Raw genomic sequence first — 14,631 nt, 5'->3', positions numbered from 1 at the left:
AGGTAGATGTAAGGTCTAAAAAGTCCATGGAGGTGTGAAACTAAAAAAACCCCACTTCAAATGAATTTGTCTCCTCAAAAGTTTCCTTGAATCGGATACCTAGAGACTAGTTTAGGTTAAGATTCTAATAGAACTTAATGCTCTCCTGCTTCACCTGTTATTCCCTTAACTGATGACTAAACATAAAATGGTAAAAAAACTGATCAGTAGAAATGTTGGTAATTCAAAGAATAACACAAGAAAGACCAGCAGGACTAATATAATTGCTACAAACTTCGTTTGAGAGCCATCAAACAAGCATGAAAATTAGGGAAGAAAGGCGAAGTTTTAATTGAATTTTGTAATGCTAATTCTAGTGAAATCAAAAATTGGAGGCACGTGCATTCCTTTCGCCTAATCGAGTTCTCATCTGATATTCTATCCTCTGCTTTATCATCGTATCGGGAGCAGAGTGGGAGCGTATTAGACCACGCAAATATTGTCAAGTATGAAAAAAGTCATTCTGGAGTTTTATTCAACTGAATCGAAAACAAAAACACATTAACAGAACATAGATGGCATATTGCCAGAAAATAGCCGCAATAGGTTTGTAGAGCGGCAGTCTCAAAAAGATAGTAAAAGAAACAGAGAAACATAGCCGGCAGATTGCCGGAATAGCTGCGAATGAATAGACCTGCGTGCCATATAATAGAGATAGAAACAGATACAGATCTAAATTGAAAAAAAATCGACGCCGCTCAAAAAACTAGGCTAAAAAACATTCAGCGATAAATTAATAAAGCTTGTTAAAATTCATTCCACAGAAGCCTCTTATTAGGGACCTTTACTGCACATATGAGTTCCTTTGACCTTAAACAAATTCAAATAAAACTTAAGTTTTAAAGTGCAAAAGTCATTTTATTGAGTGAGGTAAGTCACGTATGATCAAAATCTTATCACGCAAATAACCTAAAACCTTTCGCTAAAGCGAGTGAGAAATGACGTCACGCGCGCAAATGCCGTTAGTGAGAGGAAGAAGTCATTCAGAAAATTTAAAGAGCACCGCAATATAGCTACGCTCAGCTTACAGCTTCGCAGCTATCAAAAAATTTCTTTATTAAAATCGGAGATGTTAGATTTTGATAAAGAATCTGCCGAAAGAAATTCATTGCTGCCGCTTTTAGCTGCTCTCAAATGACCTTCAATTAGAGTGACAGGCATTCACTTGACCTTATCTCTTTGAATTAGAAGAAAGAAAAAAACTCAAGAGTGAGGAAGCCATTTTTGATAGTGAGGCAAGTCTCGTGTGACCAAAACTTAAAAAAGTAACGCCACGCACGCAATTAAGTTGAAATTGCATGAACGAATGAACAAAAAGCAAAACTGAATTGATTGTGACGTCAGATGGTCCTAACGAAAATCTTGACGCAAAAAAACAAGCCGGAAAAATACCGGGCTCGAATAGTCGGAACTTTACAATGTCAACTAACATAGCTGGCAGATTGCCAGAAAATAGCCGCAATAGCTTTGTAGATCTGCAGTCTCAAAAACAGAAAAAAGACAGACCAAAAAAATTCGTCTTTTCATGGAAGACTGATTTGTTATATTTTGATTAAAAACCTTTATTAGTTTCTTGCAGCCTCTATTAGCTGCTCTCTAATAATCTTCATTTTGAGTGACACACACCCATTTGACCTTATCTCTTTGAATTCAAGTAAATCCACTAAGAGCGAAAAATGACGTCACGCACGCACTTGTTGAAATTGCATGAACCAATAAACAAAAAAGCAGATTTGAAGTGGTTGTGACGTCATGTGGTCGTAACAAAAATCGCGACGACGAAATAAAACAAAAACAAGAGAAGGCCAATATTAGCCCCAGCTATCGCTGTGCGGCTATTAAAAAAGACTACTTTGTCTCAAATTATTAACTCACCTCAACAGAAATGGTTTTAAAAGTAGTAAACTTTACAAAGCTGTCACCACGAGAAAAATTCGAGAATTGAATTCATTGAAGTTAAAATTTATAAAAACTTCACATCACTCAGTAAATACACAAAACCGATTATAATTAAAACAGACATAAATTTGACAGAAAAATCGCTGCAATCTCAATTAATCTCAAAAAAATCCATTGAAAAATTAAAACAGCTTGTTAAAAATCATTGCGCAGATACCTTTTGATTAGGGACCAACATTACGCACATGATTACCTTTGACCTTAAACTATTTCAAAATAAACTTAAATTTTATATTGCAAAAGTCATTTTATTAAGTGAATTAAGTCACATATGATTAAAACCTAGGCCTAGAATGAACTATGAATGGATTGGGAAAACCACTTAAAAAAACCGCGCCCAAAGTAAAAATCAAAGTGAAATTGTTGCATAATTTTTCAAAGTGTCACAATGATCTTATTTGGTATGTGAATTCGGTTAAAATCTAAAATTCCACATAATTCAGCTTCTAAACTGAAGGCTATTAAGCATAAAACTAATGCCAGCTAGCAATCACTTTAATGAACTTTGATAACCAAATGCCTTGTGACTTAAGACCAGGCTTCATGTGTTTATCAAGTTTCTTCTGATTTTGCATTTTTGACTTTAACCGTATTCACTACATTACGTAATTCAATACGTGAAAGAAAATAAAATCCTTCCGGTTGAAACAGTGAGTGAAGTAAGTCAGAAGTCAGGCATGAAGATTGTGACTTATTCAAAACGAAAAACGTGATCAAGAGGTATAGCGAATTGAAAAAAAGGAGAGCATCAAATAATAGCCGTTGAGAGGCTGACGGCGGTTATTAATCACTAAAAAATTTTCACAAAACTAGAACGAACAAAAAATATACCCGGCAGATTGCCGGAAAATAGCCGCCGTTGATTCTAATAAGCATGATTGGGATTGAAAGAATAGAAGATATCGAAAAAAAGATTTTTGTACAAAAATATTTTTTAAGTCCAAATTATTTTGATGGCATTTCGTAGTTGAACATACTTCTGTTTCTTAGAGAGAGGCTACAGGGGCTACTATCAACACCAATAAGCACTAGAGGTGGTAACTAAGACTTATAGGAACGACGTTCAAATAGCGGGCATCTAAAATTGGGCTTTATGGGTTTATCCCGTTTCTATTTCTGACTTCAATTTTTTATACTGACTGTTCATTTTGAATCGCTTTGCTGAGCAACTGATGTTCAAAATCACTTTTAGCAGAATGAGAGAAGAGAGAAACTAGCCTAGAGAAGTCAAAAAGATTTCACGCAAAATGTCGAAAAAGCGGCAAAATGGTAAAGCGAAAAAAAGTTTGACGAAGTAAAAAAAAAAAATACGAGCGCAATAATAGCCGGCCGAGAAGATGAGGGCGGCTATTAATAAAACTATAGGTCTTAGACGAAAGACTGAATGCTATTGCTAGAATATGTATATACTGCGCAGAATATGGATACATTGTGAAAACAAAAAAAAATATTAAAATGATTTGAAAAATAAAAATCAAAATGAGAAAAATTGAGATTGACTGTTTATGCCCCCCGGACGTTATGCACTACCCAGTTATAGAGCACGTGTCAACACAAAATAGATCATTACATAAAAATATTTAGTCTGGGGTGTGGTAATAATATGCACCCACTAAGCTTGGGGGCACAAATTGAAAAGATCCAAAAATTGAATTAGAAAAATAACCGACTGACGTGGGAAGAATTGCTCTCGAACAACTAGTGTGAGCTGTAAACAATTGCAGCCTGTTTCAGTCGGGGGTGGGGGATGAGCCTGAATGAGACCAAGAAATTAACCTCATTTTCGAATAACCTCATTAGAGGTTACTATATACCAATATTAAGATTTAAAGTGGAAAAATAGCTCCAGTTTCGGTGAACTTATCATTTGACTTTTAGTATCAAACTGCTGCCATTTGGGTTCAGCTGCTTGAAATTGTGAATGAGAGAGAACTTTAGATCACACAAAACGAAAGAAATGCAAAAGCATAAAAGTCAATCGAACAGTTAAAAAACGGTCAAGCTTAAACAGTGGTGCATAGAAAAGACGCACACGTTTACCATTGCTTCTCTTCTAGAGCAATTAAAAACAATTACAATGAGTCCTTTAGGCTTAGAAAAACCAAATAGCTATCTTCCAGTGAAGATAAATTCAGTAAAATCTGTTCACAGATTTGAAGCATATTTGCGAAAAAACGAAAATTTTTGAAAAGCGCAATTACACAAAAACTTGAATTGAATTTTAAAGACTTAACGCCAATAAACTATTCAATAAAAAATAAACCGAAAATAAAACCCCTGACTCTACACAAAAAACCCTGATGAAAAAGTGAAAACAAAGTTCAACAACTCCAAACATTAAAATAATTTTTAAGTCTTTAAATATTTTTAAAGGTTTTTAAATATTTTAAAAATTGCACTCACATTTAAAATTTTAATGAAATTTATTCAGAAATTAAATTCTTTTAACATGCAAAATAGTTTTCTAGTAAATAAAACCGAAAAGCAAACAAAAGCCTAAGGTAAATTAGACAAAAAATGCCAAATCAGATTATCGGATTTCATACAAATTACGTCACAATAGAGCAAGGCATTCGATGCCCTAATTACCAAAAAGACGTTGCACATTGTACTGAGTTTTGAAAAAAATCCGTTTAAAGGTCCAATAAGCCAAAAATAACTTAGAAATTGAGAAATATGTGCCAATTTTGAAATTGAAACGCATTATTAGGCTCTCAAAAACACTGGTATCAATTTCGGAGGTTTCCATATTAATACAGCATCGAACAATACTTATTTCCACGAAAACTAAATGACATGTAAAAAAACTTGGCCAATTAGATGAAAAAATGCCTAAAACGGTTATGATTATGCGCTTTTCTGTCAAAAAACATTTTTAAAGCCAAAAAAACATTCGCTGAACGCAGCGCATGATCAAAAAAAACTTCTCTTGCTCAGAAAAAAATTAGATCACATGGCAATTTTACTCTTTCTTTTAGGTCAAAACGCCGTCTGAATAGTACTTCCGATAAAAACCTCAAGAAAACCAAAACTTCTCTTCGAGTCGTAAAAACCAAGAGAAGGTCAATAGTATCCTCAGTTATGGCTTTATGGCTAATAGTAACTGAGTCGGGTAATAATAAGTTATTTTTTAATGCTAAAAATTTACGAAATAGTTAACAAATTTGGGATAGTCACGAAACCGACGCTTGAGTTGCTAACAGCTGCAACAACGCAAGCCAAAACTGTATTGAAATGATGATCCTACCTGGATGATGATCGCTTCCTAGATCCCGACCTTTTCCTCTTCTTTTCTGACCTCTCATCTTTGCCACTCCTCTTTTTACTGCTCCTTTCACCTGCTGGCTCGTCTTTTTCCGTCTTCACATGTCGCTCTCTATCGCCATCTTTCCTTCCTTTTGAACCTGATCTTGATCTTCGGCCGTGTTCACGCTTTGAAGACGTTTTTGGAGATCTGGACTTCTTAGACCTCTTCTCATCTTTGGAAGACCTCTTTGACAGCTTTTCTGGATCCCTAGATCGCGAGCGTCGCTTCTTGGATCTGGAGCGATATCTGTAAATTAACTTTGGTTATGTGTGAGAAGTAAAGAATCTTAAGTGAATACTTTTTCATTATCAAATGAATCGTGCTCCGATTCTATGGATCACACTGCAAATCCGCCAAGTATCAAATGCAGATTCCACCAAGTCGCCTCTTGTCAACGATGGGGCTACACAAACACACGTCAAGAGATATCACTAATTTTTGTCACCATGTCATCCCATTTTCAAAAATATTTGGCTCTTAGAAGACTTTTAAATTCCGATTTAAAAATCATTGCCGGTACAGAATTGCCCAGTAGCAAATAAGCAGGAGGTATAGAACCCATTTTATTTACCTGACTCACTTTTTATTGCTTATGGCTAGTTTGGTTTTACCATCCCGGGTATTTTTAGGAAAAAAATTAACGAAGACTGTCATGCCGCATGCTAATAAATTCAGAGATCGTGTTGGAAAAATTTTCTGGGGGATTAAGCATAACGTTTGTTTCCTTTAAAAATGCTTATCTTCTGACTAACCGGGAAGAATGCCGTGTAGACTTTTTCCTGGATGAAGATCTTTTTCTGCTTGAACGCTTTGGTGTTCTGAAAAAAGCAGCAAATATCCAGTAAAGAGTGTCAACCCGGAAACCTAACAAACGTATTGAAATAAGAATGATGAAAAAAATTCATTATTTACATTACATATATAGTTAAATGAAATTGAACAAAAAAGGAAAGTTACGTTTTACAGTCAAATTACCAAAAAACAAGGTAATTTTTCCAAAAATAGCCACCGTTGGCCACCTTAGATAATTAGTCTTGCAAGCCGACAGACTCTCGGAGAAGTTGATATCCTCCGAGCGTCACCTGTTTATCACGTTTTTGACCAAGTCAAATGAGTCAGACGAAAAATCGGTCTACCAAAAAATTGCATAAAAAAGACACAAGAAAAAACAAATAATTAATTCTTTTTTTGAGATTAATTCGTTTGAGATTAAATCGAAGAGGAAAACTTTTTTCAAAGTGCTCTAGTTCAGTCAAATTACAAAACTAAGTAATTCGGCTCAAAAACTGAAGGCTATTTTAAGCTTAATAATAGTTCCAGCTAGCAATCGCTCTAATGAAACCTGATAACCTAATGCACTAAGACTTAACGACCGAGCTTTATCGGTTCAACTAGTTTTATTTGATTTTTGCCATTTTGACCGTGCATCATTCGCTGTATTGAGAAAATGGCTTGAATCAAAACTCCATTCAGTTGAAACAGCGAGTGAGTATGTCATCATTTATGGCACAATTTTCATTACACTTTCAGTAGTCAACTACCCCCGGTATGAAGAAAAGGACAAACGACAATAAATGCTTCATAATTTCTTCGAAGGCAAAAAAATTCAGTAAATATTTAAATCAAAATTGTCAAAATCTAAAAAAAATCTCTTGCAGATTGACAAAAAATAGCCGCCATTGATACCCATCACACCGATTGGGATTGATAGAACAAAACAAAAAGAAAATTAATTTTTTAAAAAAACATTTTGAATGCGAATTATTTCGATATCATTCCGTTGTTAGACATACTCCTGTATCTTTATGCGTGAAACAGTCTAGTATTAAAACCAATAAAAACTAGAGATGGTTACAATCAAATAACATACCCGGCAGATTGCCGGAAAATAGCCGCCGTTGATTCCAATAAGCATGACTGGGATTGAAATAACAGAAGATATTGAAAAAAAAAGATTTTCGTACAAAAACATTTTTTTAAGTCCGATTTATTTTGATGGCATTTCGTAGTTGAACATACTTCTGTTTCTTAGAGAGAGGCTACAGGGGCTACTATCAATAACAATAAGCATTAGAGAGAGGTAACTAATACTTATAGGACCGACGTTCAAATAGCGGGCATCTAAAATTGGGCTTTATGGGTTTATCCCGATTCTATTTCTGACTTCAATTTTTTATACTGACTGTTCATTTTGAATCGCTTTGCTGAGCAACTGATGTTCAAAATCACTTTTAGCAGAATGAGAGAAGAGAGAAACTAGCCTAGAGAAGTCAAAAAGATTTCACGCAAAATGTTGAAAAGGCGGCAAAATGAGGTAAAGCGAAACATTTTTTTATTCGACGAAGAAAAAAAAATAGGAGCGCTATAATAGCCGGCTGAGAAGATGAGGGCGGCTATTAATAAGCACAAATTACAAGTAGCGGGTTCCAAGAAAGCGTTTGTCCCATTTCTCCTCTTGATTTTGCTGTTATGGCTCTGTTCATTTTAGATTGCTTTGCTTCGCAACTGCTGTTTAAAAGCACTTTGGATAGAATGAGCGAAGAATGAAACTAGCTTAGAGAAGTCAAAAAGATTTCACGCAAAATGTTGAACAAGCTGTGGCTTACGGTAAAGCGGAACAAACTTTTGTTAGGGCGGCTATAATAGCCAAAAAAAGTAGGACCGCCATAATAGCATGCTGAAAATATGAGGGCGGCTATTAATAAGATTTTAGATTCATTTAAATCAGCTCATTGTTTTGCTTTTCTAAAACTTTTCATAATGGCAGCATCTAATTGATTCTGTTAACACAAGGGATTCCCTAAAAAGACGCCATAAAGCGAATTAAACTTATGCCGTCACATACTACAAGTACTTATAAACATAACTGGAGGGGATGGGGGTTGGAGTGGATCAAACACTAAGAACCGACTTTCACAGCATTAATTTATGTCTTCAAAACAGTTTCGGTGAATCGCATACTTAAGAGTCTCTAGTGAGCCCAAAGGCTTGAAGAGCACTAAATGCCCTCCAGGGCATTACCTGTTATCTCATTTTATAAGGACAAAAAGTCAAAAGGGTGAGACGAAAAACCAGTCAAGCATAAAAATTGCTTGAAAAAGACAGCATGAATAATGTCATTGCCACAAGCTTCGCTTGAGAGCAACTAATGATAACTTTTGAAAAAAATTGAACAGAACCTTCTAACATCTACTTCTAAAAGAACTGGCGTTGGTTTTGTGAAATTGCCGCATGTGAACAAAAAACCACTAGCGAGAAAGCGAACTTTTGTTCAAACACCGTTTTCTCACTCTACTTTAAATTTAGAGCGAAAAAAATTCACGCCGCAAAACCACTCGCTTTTTCGCTCCACTTCCTGTTTCGGCGTGACCAAAATCACTACTCCAATTTGACTTCAAAAATCATGCAAATGTGTGAACAGATCTTAAAAAAACATAGCCGGAAGAATTCCGGAAACAACTCGAAGGAGAAAATTGCCCAAACTTTTGACTACACAACTAGAACAACTATTGTGAACCCTGAACCAGCACAAACGCCATAAAAAATTTAAGAAAGAATAGAAACGGCATTCAAAAACAAATTGAAAAAAACTAGAATAAATTAATTAGCTTTTTTTATAGTACAAGGAAACATAAAGCCGAGTAAAATGCCTTTCCAATTAGGGCAATGGAAAGCTCGCAAAACAATGGGCAAATCATAATAGGCTAAGAAACTTGTCTAAGACTAAGAAAAAAGAAAAACTGCAAAAAATAAGAAAAATGGTTTAAAATTTCTCAAATTTTCTGTCAATTTTCCGGAGAAAAGAATTTTTTACACCAATAAAACTTAAGTCAATTGGTAGCTGAATATTCCTTTTCTCCCATTCAAATCCCACTTAAAGCATTAATACAAAAAAATTAGGCAAAAAATCAATATATTTCGTCTAAAAATCAGCAAAACTGATCAAAACCCTCCAAGTTAGCATTAAACTCAGAACTAACTACTTGAAACCTTCAATTCCTATCAAAACAAGCATAAATATCATAATCAAACCTCATAACCGTCAAAAATTGCAAAAAACTGCTTTTAAAAGCCGCACGTGAACAAAAAAATTTCGCTCGCTTAGAGAAAATTTTTTCTCACTTCAATTTCTCGCTCTCTCAAAAACAGCGGTACGAACAAAAACCACTCTCTTTTCGCTCCGCTCTTAACTTTTGTTCGGCCCCAAAATCACTCAAATTTTTTCACTCGTTTTATTTCCCGCTTCAACAATCGCTCCAATAAAATTGATTAAAAAAGGACTTCTCCAATACTCCTCGTCGAGTCATAAACATAGCCGGCAGATTGCCGGAATAGCTGCGAAAGAATAGACCTGCGTGCCATATAATAGAGACAGAAACACACAGATCTAAATTGAAAAAAAATCGACGCCGCTCAAAAAAACTAGGCTAAAAAACATTCAGCGATAAATTAATAAAGCTTGTTAAAATTCATTCCACAGAAGCCTCTTATTAGGGACCTTTACTGCACATATGAGTTCCTTTGACCTTAAACAAATTCAAATAAAACTTAAGTTTTAAAGTGCAAAAGTCATTTTATTGAGTGAGGTAAGTCACGTATGATCAAAATCTAATCACGCAAATAACCTAAAAACTTTTGCTAAAGCGAGTGAGAAATGACGTCACGCGCGCAAATGCCGTTAGTGAGAGGAAAAAGTCAATCAGAAAATTTGACTTTTTCAGCTTTGCTGTGTGAACAAATGTAAAACGAAAAAAGAGCGTCAGACGACGAAACAAAAAAACATAGCAGGACAAGTCCTGACGTACAATTCAAAGAATTTTCATTGACTTAACAAACAACTAGACCTAGAACGGACAATGAGTGAATTGGGAAAACCATTTCTAAAAAAGTCAGATGAAAAAAAAAAACAAAAAAAAAACAGAAGATCAATGTCAAAATGCTGCTATGGAGAACAATAAACCACTAGTGAGATATGTAATTTTGATTCTAACAAAAAAATAGGTTCAGAATGAGCTGTGAATGGATTGGAAAAACTATTTAGAAAAAAATCCGAGCCAAAAAATCGAAAAAACAGTAAAAATCAGAGTGAAATTGCCGCATGTGAACAAAAAATTACTACCGAGAAACCGAATTTTTGTTCAAACACCGTTTTCTCACTCTACTTTGAAATTAGAGCGAAAAAAAATCACGCCGCAAAACCACCGCTTTTTCGCTCCATTTCCTGTTTCGGCGTGACCAAAATCACCACTCCAATTTGACTTCAAAAATCATGAAAATGTGTGAACAGATCTTAAAAAATTCTTTGAATTGTAAAAAACCAAGAGCACCGCAATATAGCTTCGCTCAGCTTACAGCTTCGCAGCTATAATAAAAAGACAGCGCCCCAATACAATTCAAATTCTTTGAATTGTAAAAAAATTTAGGAGCGCTATAATAGCCGCCTGGAATTGAGGACGCGGCTATTAATCAGAACAATTAAAGAGTATTTTTCGATCATTACTGACTGCTTGCAGCATGTAGCATACCTTGAGTGACTATTCCTTCTCGAGTGGCTGCCTCTGCTGCTCTCCTCCCTCTCTTTCTTCACGTGTGAGGATAGAGATCTATTCCTCGTTGGAACTGGCGACGGACTCCGACTACGGGGCATTGAGGCTTTGTCTGAACACACAAGTCACAAAGCCGATCCCTCAATTTACACACTATGAGCTTCGTTTGTAACAAAATAAATATTTCGAGAGATGAAGCAGGATAATGCAAACATAAGTTGACGATCATAGCATAAACCCAGCTAGTCTATTTATTTTAAAAAACGAATTTGTAACCAAACCTCTAAAAACTTCCCCAGGATCAATGACTATTTTACCTGGCTCGATGAATACACGAATGATGAACTCGGCATCTTTGTACTGCTTGGCACCTAGTTTGAGTTCCGCCCTGGCCATGTCATTCGAGGGAAAAAGGGGCGCCTGCACCTGGGAACCAGAGTGAATTACACTGAAAAAGGTTTCAAATTATAGAACTCCCACTCAATATCACACCCACTCAAATTCAACAAAAAATTTTACAATATTCCATATGATTAAGCGCACAGATGAGATTAATACGACACTCCAGTTCCCTTCAGTTAATCACTCAAACAATATTAAGCAGTTCATCGCAGTTTAAAGACAAAGTTCACGAGGTCAAGATTTTGCATTAGAATTTGCAGAATCAACTAAGCTGATAAAAAGTAATACAAAACAAACAATTCACAGAGTCAATATAAACCATAAAGGTCGTATTGGACCCTTTCATTAATATGCTTGGGGTTCTTATCATTAATATAGTTTTTAATCTCAGCGGTTAAAATAAAATCATTTAACATTACAAAAGACGGGCAAGTAGTAGGGGAAACCGGTTTACTCAGGGACCTCAGATGATGGTATTTCAGCTGCAATGTGTCGCTAGTAGATTTGAAGCGAAAAATTCAGACCAATGCACTTTTATTAGACTTTTGGAAACAAAATTTCGAGAAGTCAAAGAATGTTCTAGAAGAAAAGCGCAAAACTGTCAAGCGAAAAATTTGCATAAAAAGACACACACGTTTACAATAATTGCTATGAACTTCGTTTAAGAGCAATTAAACAGGCACAAAATTGACTTAAAACAATCATCTTTCGTTAATAAAAACCACCTAAATTTACCAAAATACAAGGTCGCTGAAACCCTCAAAAAACACTATTGTTACCCTAAAATTCTAGAAGAAAAGAAAAACCCTCTCAAAAGTCTTTTAAAAGGAAACTAAAAACAGACACATTTGCATCTAAAGTCTTTAAAATTATAGTTTTAACTTTAAAGACTCAAAATGTTGGGAAAAGATCCCAAACGCATAACCTCTTTTTGAATGCAGTTTATTTCGTTCATGTATTATTTGAGAGGACAAGGGTGTGTGAAAAAGTATTCGCTAAAACAAAAGAAAATTTTCATTAGCATGCGGCATTTTTGTTTTAAAACTCAAAAATTGTTGCGCGGTGCATTAGCTTGAGGGCACGAGAGCGTTATGCGGCATGTGAGCAAATATTTTTCACGCTTACTATTCTCGTTTTCTCAAAATAATAACTCAATTCAACAACAAGTTTAACAATTCTCAATTTATCTGCTGTTGCCTTCTGTTCAGCAGTTTGGCCATTGCTTTCACGTTCGATATTGACTTACATTTTGTTTCACCGGCACCCAATCGATTGAAGAGAAATAGAAGATCACCATAACGCCTTAACCTCCGAAATTAATAAACCTATAACAGAACTGTAATGCTGCTTAATGCGTTCCTTCACCCGTTCATCCCATTTCTATCAACGAAAAGCAAACGGGCCAGACAAAACATAGCCGGAAAATAGTCGCGATAGACGCCTGTGGCCTACCATGAATTGAAACAACTAAAGAAATGAGATTGACAGATCGACCTCCAGCTTTTTAATAGACCACTAGACTTTTTGGGTTAGATTCGGACTGTCATTTTTATGAGACATATTTGCTCTACAAGGAAAAAGCCCTAATGGAGCTTTTTCAAAATAAATATTCGATATTAAATCTCAAGACTCTATTACTCAGGAATTGGGGCATGTAAGTTTGGCACTACCTAGATGCACACTATTAACCTTTATTTAGTAAATGTTCATAAAATTTAAAATTCCATAAGTGAGTTCAGAAGTCATTTTCTTTAGTGAGGTAAGTCACGCAATTGACCTAAAAACAGAAATGACGTCACGAACACAAATTTTAACTGCAAAGCAGTAGAAGTCAGTGAAGTCATTGATAAAGTCAATTCCGGGAAGTCAGCGTAAGACGAAACAAAAATCTGTTGAGACAAAATTTAAAGCAATGAAAATTAGGAGCGCAATAATAGCCGCCTGGAATTGCTGACGCGGCTATTAAAAAGTTCAAACATCCGGAGAAAGACAAACAGGGGCCAGATACCTGCTGCACACTTGACGGACATTAAATTGAAAAGTTTGCTTACATTCGCTAAATCTGATTGCGTACATTCTCTAAAAGAGCATAGAGTGAGAGCCAAAATATTTCAGTGCTTAATTAAACATCGCTTAGCTGGCTTTTCTAATGTGACCACTTTATTTCTAATCCGTTAGAAATACCAAAACATGCCCAACATTTGCATAGATCCATTTTCACAAATAGTCTTCAGTTTGATTGGATTATTTTGCAGCCGTTGCTTCTTGAGTCAGTCTCTCCTTAACCATTTATAAGAATGAATAATTCATATAAAGTTAGCCCACTTACTGAATAATCTCTTCTACACCGGAGTTAAATCGACACATTGCAAAAAAACAGATTTAAACACAAAGATCAGTACCCATTTCTAACCAATTGAGTTTGAGCACACAATGAAATTGATCACCGCTTGATAAGATACTAACTTAATTTTGCGTCCATTATACTCAGTTCCCCCTAGTTTGAGAGCGGGAACGATGCTGGCTTTGTCGGCGAACTCGACGTATGCAGCGCACTGCTCGTCAAAGCTGTCACCCGAATCGCCTTGAGCGAGGGCTACGTAGTTGACGCATCCAACTTGACTAAAATATTCCACAAGCATCTCACCACTCATCATCTAGAATAAAGCAACTGTGTTAGGCAACGTCACCAACACTACATTATGAACACCAATCGCATATCGCAAACAAGAATTTTACTATAAAGCATGGGAGTTTATCGCATGATCTGTTGTTTTGATCCGATTGGGAAAGAAGACATAGCCGACTAACGTCCGGCGAATTCCTCTCATACGACAAGAGAGTGGTTGGTTTCAGCAGAAGTCAGCTGGAGCTTAGGGATGCATTAGGGCGTGAATTAAGGGGGGGTGAGCAAAGACGGCGCCTTAAGGGGCCAAACCGAGGGGAAGGGTTGGGAGGGCTGGATAAGGGGATGGGGTGGGTTGTGACTGAGGAGGGGGTGGGAGTGACTGAGGATAGGGGGATCAAACTGTTCAGACCATTAATTTATGTCTTCTCTACACAGTTTTAGTGAATCGCACACTGAGGTACTAGTAAGGCGTAAGGCTCTTAGAGAGCTGTTCAGCCACTTAATGCCCACGGGCATTACCTGTTTATCCCGTTTTTAGGATGAAAGGTTAAAAGCGTCGAACGAAAAATTGGTGAAACGAAAAATCGCATAGACAAGGATCCACCGAAAGCGCTTCAAAAACTGATGAACATGGTCATCGTGATCACTCTAACAGAAAATCATAGCAGTCAGATTGCCAGAAAATAGCCGTCCTTGACCCCATTGACCGACGTTGGGACTAAAACAGTCAGAATTTTTTTAAAAAATAG

The 14,631-nt window shown here is 36.0% G+C and overlaps 1 protein-coding gene across 3 annotated transcripts in view; it reads right to left on the bottom strand.

Annotated features, from left to right (window-relative positions):
• Positions 1 to 14,631, bottom strand: part of LOC142334688 (putative splicing factor, arginine/serine-rich 7) — a 42,630-nt gene that overhangs the window by 24,793 nt on the left and 3,206 nt on the right. For 2 of the 3 annotated variants that reach the window (XM_075382920.1, XM_075382922.1), the window contains exons 5-9: positions 13,720 to 13,910; positions 11,169 to 11,299; positions 10,831 to 10,963; positions 6,058 to 6,123; positions 5,246 to 5,551 (exon numbers count right to left, since the gene is read on the bottom strand). In XM_075382920.1, coding sequence (XP_075239035.1) covers positions 5,246 to 5,551; positions 6,058 to 6,123; positions 10,831 to 10,963; positions 11,169 to 11,299; positions 13,720 to 13,910 — 827 coding nt within the window. The remainder of the gene's footprint in view (positions 1 to 5,245; positions 5,552 to 6,057; positions 6,124 to 10,830; positions 10,964 to 11,168; positions 11,300 to 13,719; positions 13,911 to 14,631) is intronic. The other variant, XM_075382921.1, reaches the window with a different exon arrangement.

This window comes from Convolutriloba macropyga, chromosome 2 (genome assembly GCF_964194025.1).
Source record: "Convolutriloba macropyga chromosome 2, txConMacr16.3, whole genome shotgun sequence".
Lineage (NCBI taxonomy): Eukaryota > Metazoa > Xenacoelomorpha > Acoela > Convolutidae > Convolutriloba > Convolutriloba macropyga.
Note: the sequence above shows the minus strand (reverse complement) of the source record. Positions and strands in the feature narration are given on the sequence as shown.